The following is a 12,042-nucleotide window of genomic DNA, read 5'->3' as shown; positions in this document are numbered from 1 at the left end:
ATTCATTTGAAGAGCCAGTAGACGGCACTCTTCTCTCTGTTCGAAGGAGAACACAATGCCCCGGGGCATTGAAGGGGACATTGCCCTGAGTAGTGTGCTGTCTTTCGCATGGGACGTTAAACAGGTTTCCTGACTCACTGTGAACACTAAAGATCCCATGGCACTTATCATAAGAGTAGGGGTGTTAACCCCGGTGTCCTGGCTAAATTCACTATCTGGCCCTCATACCATCATGGCCACCTAATCATCCCCAGCTTCCAAGTGGCTCATTCATCCCCTTTCCCCTGTAACACTTCCCGAGGTCGTTGCTGTAAAATAGACTCTCTTCTCAGTCAATTACCTGGTAAAATAAGGGTAAAATAAATAAAGAATAGTGTACAATTTTTGGGGGTTGATAAAAAGGGATTGCTCAGTGAGCTGCAAGTTGTGTGAATTATTAGACTACATTGTTCAGACTGACTACTACACTGCTCATTTTGTAGGCTGTTCGGGACCGGGAGAAATATCAGGTGTCCCAAGGATATTCAGAATTGGTCCTGTCAAGTCCAAACGGGTCCTTAAAGCTGAACAGTTGGTTTGCAGTCAAGAATCCCCATTCCTCTTCCATCAATCCAGAGGTGCAGTTTTAGCAGGCTGAGGACATGAATCTGTCATATTATATATTAATAACTGGAATATCATTCTATTTCTTTCTCTCTCTCTCGGTCTGTTGTCTCAATCGTTGCACCATATGACCTTCTACAGAAGATTCAGCTGTTACCTGCAGACACCACACCAAGCTGTTGTAAGATGGTTATGAGAAACACAGGGGTTGACATTGAGATGGAGTTAATCGGGGATGATGAGAGGACAGTATGGAGAGATATGGTACCAACAGGTAGGAGAATATGTCAATCATAACTTTGTTATCTTCTGACAGATGCTATTTAGTGATTATAACCTCTTTTTGTTTTTTTTTAGATGAATACATCCCTGAAACCCATTCAACTAGTAAGTAAACATGAGAGGTACAAACCAATGGCTTGAGAGCCAGTCGACATGGTTTACTGTTGGACTAGTCCTGATTATAAAAGGCTGTCTTCAAGAACAATGACATCTCCTCCAGGACTTGATGTAGATTAGCCTGGTTCTGAATGACATCTCCTCCAGGACTTGATGTAGATTAGCCTGGTTCTGAATGACATCTCCTCCAGGACGTGATGTAGATTAGCCTGGTTCTGAATGCCCCAGCCTGTTTTTCTACGTCTGTGAAAACCGACCCTAAATATGAATGAAACAGTAGTGGTGTGATGTGTTCATTGATGCAGGTTGTTATTGTTACAGAATGTGTTCTTAATGCAAAGATTAACAATACAATGAAGACTTTTACCGTAGGTCACTCTGAAAGAAGTCTGTTTCTAAATGTCTGAAATGTAAATGTGAATGAACAAATGTAGTTATTTTGTAACCTGCCTCTCTCAGGTGCTGTGTTGGGGGCAGGGCGTCCGGCTGAGAGCAGTCTGACTGGTTCTGCAGAGCAGCAGCTGGGTTCTGTACGGACAGAGTTTGTGAGACGAGTGTCAGGACCTGTCCTGGATGGTCTGCTGGACGGACTCCTGCAACACACAGTCATCAACCAGGAGGAAATGGAGTCAGTAAAGGTGATAGCTGAGAGGGCAGAGAAGGCACGTGACATCATCGACATGGTGTTGAGAAAAGGAACTGAGTCATGTTCCAGGATGATCAACCTTCTTGGGGAACTGGACCCCTGTCTTTGTACACAGCTTCAGATCTACAGTTGTAGCCAACCCCTGGGTGTGGGGAGACCAGGCAGAATAGACAGGCAGGGTGGTTCAACATGGTCTTGTTGTCTGTTGCTTTAATTCAGGATCCTAAAAATGTACAGAAAATGTCAATCAAACATGACCACTATAATAGCAATAAACTAACCAAAGGTCCAGCCACACAGCCTCTCTCCTTCTGCAGCCTCCTGGAGGTGTGGATATTCTAGCAGGAGGGTCAGTTAGTCCTCCACTAGGTACCTAGCTGGACCCCTATCTAGCAGGAGGGTCAGTTAGTCCTCCACTAGGTACCTAGCTGGACCCCTATCTAGCAGGAGGGTCAGTTAGTCCTCCACTAGGTACCTAGCTGGACCCCTATCTAGCAGGAGGGTCAGTTAGTCCTCCACTAGGTACCTAGCTGGACCCCTATCTAGCAGGAGGGTCAGTTAGTCCTCCACTAGGTACCTAGCTGGACCCCTATCTAGCAGGAGGGTCAGTTAGTCCTCCACTAGGTACCTAGCTGGACCCCTATCTAGCAGGAGGGTCAGTTAGTCCTCCACTAGGTACCTAGCTGGACACCTATCTAGCAGGAGGGTCAGTTAGTCCTCCACTAGGTACCTAGCTGGACCCCTATCTAGCAGGAGGGTCAGTTAGTCCTCCACTAGGTACCTAGCTGGACCCCTATCTAGCAGGAGGGTCAGTTAGTCCTCCACTAGGTACCTAGCTGGACCCCTATCTAGCAGGAGGGTCAGTTAGTCCTCCACTAGGTACCTAGCTGGACCCCTATCTAGCAGGAGGGTCAGTTAGTCCTCCACTAGGTACCTAGCTGGACCCCTATCTAGCAGGAGGATCAGTTAGTCCTCCACTAGGTACCTAGCTGGACCCTATCTAGCAGGAGGGTCAGTTAGTCCTCCACTAGGTACCTAGCTGGACCCCTATCTAGCAGAACATGTTGATACAACTCTGTCTCTCTCTCACACCAACACACCTACCTACCTGATGTCTGTGTATTTTAAACTTTAGATTTTAAATTTCATTGTATACGCATTGTAAGCATGTATTGTATACGCATTGTAAACATGTATTGTGATGTTATTGGAATTTACTTACTGTATTTGCATACTCACTGTGAATGTGTCCGGGAAAATGGCTCTGAGAATTTGGCATTCAACTTAAAACCACAGAAATGTATTTTATGAATATATTGTACAGTGTTGGCCTGATAGAGGTTAATGAGAGGGGCTGGATATCAACACAACCACCTCAGTCTATCAGCAGTTTTCTCAGTGAGAGCACATTGACCATTGACAGACATAAGGAGCTGTTCAACCTCTCACCCCTTTACCAATGACTTGAGAGGCTGAAGGACATATAAGGAGCTGCTCAACCTCTCACCCCTTTACCAATGACTTGAGAGTGGCTGAAGGACATATAAGGAGCTGTTCAACCTCTCTCCCCTTTACCAATGACTTGAGAGTGGCTGAAGGACATATAAGGAGCTGTTCAACCTCTCACCTCTTTACCAATGACTTGAGAGTGGCTGAAGGACATATAAGGAGCTGTTCAACCTTTCTCCCCTTTACCAATGACTTGAGAGTGGCTGAAGGACATATAAGGAGCTGTTCAACCTCTCACCCCTTTACCAATGACTTGAGAGTGGCTGAAGGACATATAAGGAGCTGTTCAACCTCTCTCCCCTTTACCAATGACTTGAGAGTGGCTGAAGGACCAATCAGCCCCCATCTATACACAATGTTCTACTAAATGTTTTATAACGTTGTATTTTTCTATGTGTATCTACCTGCCCAGGGACTACAGTTAAATCTGGCACATTTACAGAAATGTTGATTGATGTGCAGTATCCCTGTCAAATACATGTTGTACATGTCAATTAAAAGGAATGTATTGTGACTTACAATGTTGTTTAACAATATGGAAAAAAGCAACCGCCTTTATAGCACAAATAATATTATAGCACTGACATTTGTTAACAGCATTGAAAGTAATGATTACTAGACAGTTGTCATGGTAACAGAAGTAATACAAATAACATTATTTATGATGCTACTATTAATAATAATAATTATAATAATATTATAATAATCCATTTTAGAAAACACTTTAAAATCCCATCGTTAATTAGATTAGATGAGTTTATTAGTCACATGGAGAGGGACGCAAAATCTTGTGCTCTGGGCTCCAACAGCGCAGGTCAAAATAAATCAAATCAAGAGAAGTGAATGAGACAAGATAAAGATGATAATAATATGTAGACATTTACAACTGGGTGGTGGGGGGGGGGCAGGGTAAGAGTCTGTTGGGTGGTGGGGGCAGGGTAAGAGTCTGTTGGGTGGAGGGGGCAGGGTAAGAGTCTGTTGGGTGGGGGGGGGCAGGGTAAGAGTCTGTTGGGTGGAGGGGGCAGGGTAAGAGTCTGTTGGGTGGTGGTGGGGGGGGGCAGGTTAAGAGTCTTGGGTGGGGGGGTGCAGGGTAAGAGTCTGTTGGGTGGGGGGGGGCAGGGTAAGAGTCTTGGGTGGGGGGGGTGCAGGGTAAGAGTCTGTTGGGTGGGGGGGGGGGGCAGGGTAAGAGTCTGTTGGGTGGGGGGGGGCAGGGTAAGAGTCTGTTGGGTGGTGGTGGGGGCAGGGTAAGAGTCTGTTGGGTGGGGGGGGCAGGGTAAGAGTCTGTTGGGTGGTGGGGGCAGGGTAAGAGTCTGTTGGGTGGTGGTGGGGGGGGGCAGGTTAAGAGTCTTGGGTGGGGGGGTGCAGGGTAAGAGTCTGTTGGGTGGGGGGGGGGCAGGGTAAGAGTCTTGGGTGGGGGGGGTGCAGGGTAAGAGTCTGTTGGGTGGGGGGGGGGGCAGGGTAAGAGTCTGTTGGGTGGGGGGGGCAGGGTAAGAGTCTGTTGGGTGGTGGTGGGGGCAGGGTAAGAGTCTGTTGGGTGGTGGGGGCAGGGTAAGAGTCTGTTGGGGGGTGGGGGCAGGGTAAGAGTCTGTTGGGGGTGGGGGCAGGGTAAGAGTCTGTTGGGTGGTGGGGGCAGGGTAAGAGTCTGTTGGCTGGTGGGGGCAGGGTAAGAGTCTGTTGGGTGGTGGGGGCAGGGTAAGAGTCTGTTGGCTGGTGGGGGCAGGGTAAGAGTCTGTTGGGTGGTGGTGGGGGCAGGGTAAGAGTCTGTTGGGTGGTGGGGGCAGGGTAAGAGTCTGTTGGGTGGTGGGGGCAGGGTAAGAGTTTGTTGGGTGGTGGGGGCAGGGTAAGAGTCCGTTGGGTGGTGGGGGCAGGGTAAGAGTCCGTTGGGTGGTGGTGGGAGCAGGGTAAGAATGCGTTGGGTGGTGGGGGCAGGGTAAGAGTCCGTTGGGTGGTGGGGGCAGGGTAAGAGTCCGTTGGGTGGTGGGGGCAGGGTAAGAGTCTGTTGGGGGCTGGTGGGGGCAGGGTAAGAGTCTGTTGGGTGGTGTGGGCAGGCTAAGAGTCTGTTGGGTGGTGGGGGCAGGGTAAGAGTCTGTTGGGGGCTGGTGGGGGCAGGGTAAGAGTCCATTGGGTGGTGGGGGCAGGGTAAGAGTCCGTTGGGTGGTGTGGGCAAGGTAAGAGTCTGTTGGGTGGTGGGGGCAGGGTAAGAGTCTGTTGGGTGGTGTGGGCAGGCTAAGAGTCTGTTGTGTGGTGGGGGCAGGGTAAGAGTCCGTTGGGTGGTGTGGGCAGGGTAAGAGTCTGTTGGGTGGTGGGGGCAGGGTAAGAGTCTGTTGGGTGGTGTGGGCAGGCTAAGAGTCTGTTGGGTGGTGGGGGCAGGGTAAGAGTCTGTTGGGTGGTGGGGGCAGGGTAAGAGTCTGTTGGGTGGTGGGGGCAGGGTAAGAGTCCGTTGGGTGGTGTGGGCAGGGTAAGAGTCTGGGTAGGGGAGGGAATGGCCGGCAGGAATGTAGCTCAGTTGGTTGAGCAACGCCAGGGTTGTGGATTCGATTCCCATGGGGGGCCAGTATGAAAAATAAAAAAAGTATGTATGCACTCACTAACTGTAAGTCGCTCTGGATAAGAGCGTCTGCTAAATGACTAAAATGATCATGTAAATGTTAGCTTGAGAGTGTTCAGCCCCATGACCACGAGTACGATCAGTGCCAAGTGGTGGAATAAGGGAACCACTTGTCAAGCGTAGAACGGGGAAAATATACTGTATGTTGAAAATGTGTTTTATTGTGAGAGTAATAATGACATTATTTTATTTATTTTATTATATTGACATTGTGAATTCATGCAACGTCTTGACAGGCAAAATATAATTGACCACATCGGTGCATTTGTAACGATAATAATCCATATAAAGTACAGTCATTTGTTAAATTAGAGGTACGTGTGAAAGTGAAACTATTGAGTAAATCCTATAAAAGACTGAGATAATGGAAATCCAATGAGAGATGGCTGATCTTTTTTTCTCTAGCTGGAGGTAAGCAGGAGGTAAGCTTCTCATATGGTGTTGAGTAAAGCTTAACCATGTATTAGATCGTAGGTAGGTAGTTAGCTGTAGTTAGGTATTGTATTTATTATAGGTTAGTATTGTTGTTATTGTAGGTTTCCGTAGGTAATTGTAGGTTAGTATCGAAGCACGAGGCTAGCTAGCTAGCGGGTAGCTACTGGTATCGATTAGCAACGCTGGAGAGCTGTTTCCAATGTTAATGTAGTCCTAGCCAACGTTTAATTTTTGCTGCGTTATGCGTTATGAAAGGAACTAGACACGGACTTGAATGATCTGTTTAGTGTGCTAACACACTCTTGGCAGTTTGTTGTAACCAAGTATTGATGCTAAATTGTGTGTTAATGGATGCTAGCTTGCAAGTTAGCTACGGCGTCATAGCTAGGCATCGTGGGTTGTTGTGGGTAGTTACTGTGTCTTGGCAGTGCCGGCTGTAGCACGAAGCGAGCTACCTAGCCGTTTTTTTCGAACAGAGTCAGAGTCAACACAATAGCCATTGTGTGCCGGGTGTAGCACGAAGCTAGCTAGCTAGCCGTTCTTCAAACAAAGTCAACACAGTGGCCATTGCTAGCTACCCAACACGACCATATAACTGTACGGTAGTAGCTAAATACAATATACTTGTCCTAGCTAGCCAACGTCTAATCATTGCTGCGTCATGAAAGGAACTTGACACAGACACGAATGATCTGTTTAGTGTGTTATCACACTATTGGTGGTTTGTTGTGACCAAGTGTTGGTGCTATACGGTGTGTTATTGTTATTGGATGCTAGCTTGCTAGTTAGCTATGGTGTCATAGTTGAATAAAGTGGGTTGAGTCTATTCCTTTAAACATTGAACACGAATGATCTGTTTAGATCTGTTTAGTGTGTTATCACACTATTGGTGGTTTGTTGTGACCAAGTGTTGGTGCTATACGGTGTGTTATTGTTATTGGATGCTAGCTTGCTAGTTAGCTATGGTGTCATAGTTGAATAAAGTGGGTTGAGTCTATTCCTTTAAACATTGAACCGCTGTGGTTCACAACAATTCTGATTTCTAAAGGTGGAAGTTGGGAGAGTTTTTGTTCGGGTGGTTCAGTGAAACAATTTTAGTTTCTGAGGTAGAAGTTTTTGGTGAGGGAGGCCATGCTCTCTCCGCTCCCAGATGCTTAGCTCATTTCATTCCGATCTCCTCTGCATTTTTGTAGCCATTTGCTACAGCCTGTCAACTATGCCTCTGCCTATCCCTGTTCTCTCCTCTCTGCACAGGCTACACAAACGCACCACACCGCGTGGCTGCTGCCTCTCTAACCTGGTGGTCCCTGCACGCACCACCCACGTGGAGTTCCAGGTCGCAGGCAGCCTCTGGAACTGCCGTTCTGCTGCCAACAAAGCTGACTTCATCCCAGCCTATGCCAACCTCCAGTCCCTCGACTTCCTGGCGCTGACGGAAACATGGATCACCACTGAAAACACTGCTACTCCTACTGCTCTCTCCTCGTCTGACCATGTGTTCTCGCATACCCCGAGAGCATCTGGTCAGAGGGGTGGTGGTACAGGAATCCTCATCTCTCCCAAGTGGACATTCTCAATTTTTCCCCTAACCCATCTGTCTATCTCCTCATTTGAATTCCATGCTGTCACAGTCACTAGCCCATTTAAGCTTAATATCCTTGTCATCTATCGCCCTCCAGGTTCCCTTGGAGAGTTCATCAATGAGCTTGACGCCTTGATAAGTTCCTTCCCTGAGGATGGCTCACCCCTCACAGTTTTGGGGGATTTCAACCTCCCTATGTCCACATTTGACTCATTTCTCTCTGCCTCCTTCTTTCCACTCCTCTCCTCTTTTGACCTCACCCTCTCACCGTCCCACCCTACTCACAAGGCAGGCAATACGCTTGACCTCATCTTCACTAGATGCTGCTCCTCTACTAATCTCACTGCAACTCCCCTCCATGTCTCCGACCACTACTTTGTTTCCTTTTCTCTCTCGCTCTCCTCCCACACTACTCACTCTGCCCCTACACAGATGGTAATGCGCCGCCGCAACCTTCGCTCTCTCTCTCCCACTACTCTCTCCTCTTCCATCCTATCATCTCTTCCCTCTGCTCAATCCTTCTCCCTCCAATCTCCTGATTCTGCCTCCTCAACCCTCCTCTCCTCCCTTTCTGCATCCTTTGACTCTCTGTGTCCCCTATCCTCCCGGCCGGCTCGGTCCTCCCCTCCAGCTCCGTGGCTTGATGACTCATTGCGAGCTCACAGAACAGAGCTCCGGGCAGCGGAGCGGAAATGGAAGAAAACTAAACTCCCTGCCGACCTGGCATCTTTTCACTCCCTCCTCTCTACATTTTCTTCATCTGTTTCTGCTGCTAAGGCCACCTTCTACCACTCTAAATTCCAAGCATCTGCCTCTAACCCTAGGAAGCTCTTTGCCACATTTTCCTCCCTCCTGAATCCTCCTCCCCCCCCCCCCCCCCCCCCCCCCTCCTCTCTCTCTGTGGATGACTTCGTCAACCACTTTGAAAAGAAGGTTGACGACATCCGATCCTCGTTTGTTAAGTCTAATGACACTGCTGGTCCTGCTCACACTGCCCTACCCTATGCTTTGACTTCTTTCTCCCCTCTCTCTCCAGATAAAATCCTGCGACTTGTGACTGCAGGCCGCCCAACAACCTGCCCGCTTGACCCCATCCCCTCCTCCCTTCTCCAGACCATCTCCGGTGACCTTCTCCCCTACCTCACCTCGCTGATCAACTCATCCTTGACCGCTGGCCATGTCCCTTCCGTCTTCAAGAGAGCGAGAGTTGCTCCCCTTCTCAAAAAACCAACACTCGACCCCACTGATGTCAACAACTACAGACCAGTATCCCTTCTTTCTTTTCTTTCCAAAACTATTGAGCGTGCCGTCTTTAGCCAACTCTCTTGCTATCTCTCTCAGAATGACCTTCTTGATCCAAACCAATCAGGTTTCAGGACTGGTCATTCAACTGAGACTGCTCTTCTCTGTGTCACGGAGACTCTCCGCACTGCTAAAGCTAACTCTCTCTCCTCTGCTCTTGTCCTTCTAGACCTGTCTGCTGCCTTTGATACTGTGAACCATCAGATCCTCCTCTCCACCCTCTCCGAGCTGGGCATCTCCGGCGCGGCTCACTCCTGGATTGCGTCCTACCTGACCGGTCGCTCCTACCAAGTGGCGTGGCGAGAAGCTGTCTCCGCACCACGTGCTCTCACCACTGGTGTCCCCCAGGGCTCAGTTCTAGGCCCTCTCCTTTTCTCCCTATACACCAAGTCACTTGGCTCTGTCATATCCTCACATGGCCTTTCATATCATTGCTACGCTGACGATACACAACTAATCTTCTCCTTTCCCCCTTCTGATAACCAGGTGGCGAATCGCATCTCTGCATGTCTGGCAGACATATCAGTATGGATGACGGATCACCACCTCAAGCTGAACCCTGGCAAGACGGAGCTGCTCTTCCTCCCGGGGAAGGACTGCCCGTTCCATGATCTCGCCATCACGGTTGACAACTCCGCTGTGTCCTCCTCCCAGAGTGCGAAGAGCCTAGGCGTGACCCTGGACAACACCCTGTCGTTCTCCGCCAACATCAAGGCGGTGACCCGCTCCTGCAGGTTCATGCTCTACAACATTCGGAGAGTACGACCCTGCCTTACACAGGAAGCGGCACAGGTCCTAATCCAGGCACTTGTCATCTCCCGTCTGGACTACTGCAACTCGCTGTTGGCTGGCCTCCCTGCCTGTGCCATTAAACCCCTACAACTCATCCAGAATGCCGCAGCCCGTCTGGTGTTCAACCTTCCCAAGTTCTCTCACGTCACCCCCCTCCTCCGCACACTCCACTGGCTTCCAGTTGAAGCTCGCATCCGCTACAAGACCATGGTGCTTGCCTATGGAGCAGTGAGGGGAACGGCACCTCTGTACCTTCAGGCTCTGATCAGTCCCTACACCCAAACGAGGGCATTGCGTTCATCCACCTCTGGCCTGCTGGCTCCCCTTCCTCTGCGGAAGCATAGCTCCCGCTCAGCCCAGTCAAAACTGTTCGCTGCTCTGGCACCCCAATGGTGGAACAAGCTCCCTCACAACACCTCTTTAAGGAATACCTGGGATAGGATAAAGTAATCCTTCTAACCCCCCCCCCCCCCCAAATTGTAAAGTGGTTATCCCACTGGCTATAGGGTGAACGCACCAATTTGTGAGTCGCTCTGGCTAAGAGCGTCTGCTAAATGACGTTAATGTGCCCTTGAGCAAGGCACTTAACCCTAATTGCTCCTGTAAGTCGCTCTGGATAAGAGCGTCTGCTAAATGACTAAAATGTAAATGTAAATGTACTCTGCTCTGTTGGAAGATCTGGCACCGCTGCATTTCACAGAGAGCACGTTTTTAGAGACAGGTGGGACTTTTTAGCAGAAAGTACAGATTGGCTCATCAGATATCGTTTCCCAAAACCAATCTTATAGGATTTTTGAGAGGATTTAAGACCTACTTTAGAAAGGCAAACCCATGCCATTCGGGTGCGCGTCAAAGTGTTATCCATCCTCGGGTTTTTGGCAACGGCACTTTTCAACCGGAGCTTTCCGATCGGCCAGCGGCATCTCACATCCCTCGATGAGCCAATGTTTTGGATGCAATCATCAGCAAAACGTACTGTAACATACAATTCCCACCATCGCGCAACAGGTTAAGAGGGGTTTCTTTGCCATCAATGGGTTCCCAAATACGAACGGAGAAATAGACGGCCCCCACATCGCCATAAAAGAACCATCCCAAAACGAGTTCAACTAGGCTATGTGAACAGAGAAGGCTTCTACTCTTAATGAGCAGGTGATAGGTGATGTTATGTGCAAAAGACGCTACTGAATGTGGTGGCCAGGTGGAAAGCACGACTTGTTCATTCAGCAGAACCTTTTGGTTGTATTAAATATCTGACACTAGCACCTCTATTTCAGTCTAGGAAAAGTTTTTTCTTAGCTTTTGTTGTTTCATTTCATTGTAAGGCTTTGTACATTCCCCACGGGCTTTAAATGGATGATTTTGACCATATCTGGTTAATTAGGGGCGTTTCTAAATGCTAAATAGCCAAAGTAATACACAAGAACTGAGGCTGAGAACAACTGGTATTTATCAATGGCGACCTCCTACGTTTGCGTCATAGGATTGGTTGATACATCACACTTTTTCTATGCATACCAACATTTAAAATAGCGTTTATAAGTAGTATTTTAGGATAGTTTCTACACAATATTTATAAATTGATAAATGTGCACAAAAGCATTGAGATGTATAAACTTGGCGCATTCATGTTTGCAGTTATAAATCAGACCTGTTGTAAAACGGTGCCTGCATGAACTAGCGTTATGAAATACACCCATCATCAATCTTTTATGGTGACAATAATGCCCTTATTTGCTGTATACTTTGGAAGGATTGGAATTAGGCCCAGACAGTATATCTAAAGGAAATATCCATGGCGAACTTGATCAAATGTCTTTGAAGATGTTGGCAGAATGTTTTATTTTACAGTGACATTTGCTGTAGGCCTTTCTGACCTATCTGATAGGCCCAATTAAATGAGAAATGCGCATGGTAATTTTCTGTATGGCTACATCGGGAATATGAACTCATCATGGCCAGAAAAGGTGAGGAATTTATTATGCAATGATTATGATAATGTATTATGTTTGTAAATGAAATGTTTTCTACGCAAGAAATGTCACATTACATAATTCAGTCGCCTACAAACGTCAATGGAAAAGGTGAATCGTCTGTTCTAACGTTAAACTGCGCTTCGGATCGGATCGCATAGAGCAAAATAGGCTGCTGGAAATACTGTAGCTG

General features: G+C 48.0%; 1 protein-coding gene across 1 annotated transcript; it reads left to right on the top strand.

The window, feature by feature from the left end:
• The first annotated feature begins 497 nt into the window (after nucleotides 1–497).
• LOC311123733 (caspase recruitment domain-containing protein 18-like) lies at nucleotides 498–1,976 on the top strand. The gene is made up of 4 exons (XM_084197972.1): nucleotides 498–617; nucleotides 745–877; nucleotides 961–990; nucleotides 1,462–1,976. The coding sequence occupies exons 2-4, from the start codon at nucleotides 790–792 to the stop codon at nucleotides 1,860–1,862; spliced, it is 519 nt and encodes a 172-aa protein (XP_084054098.1). The 5' UTR covers nucleotides 498–617; nucleotides 745–789; the 3' UTR covers nucleotides 1,863–1,976.
• Nucleotides 1,977–12,042: the final 10,066 nt, after the last annotated feature.

Source organism: Coregonus lavaretus, assembly GCF_964263955.1.
Source record: "Coregonus lavaretus genome assembly, contig: HAP1_SCAFFOLD_868, whole genome shotgun sequence".
NCBI lineage: Eukaryota > Metazoa > Chordata > Actinopteri > Salmoniformes > Salmonidae > Coregonus > Coregonus lavaretus.
The sequence above is the reverse complement of the archived record's forward strand: the minus strand, read 5'-3'. Positions and strand labels throughout refer to the sequence as shown.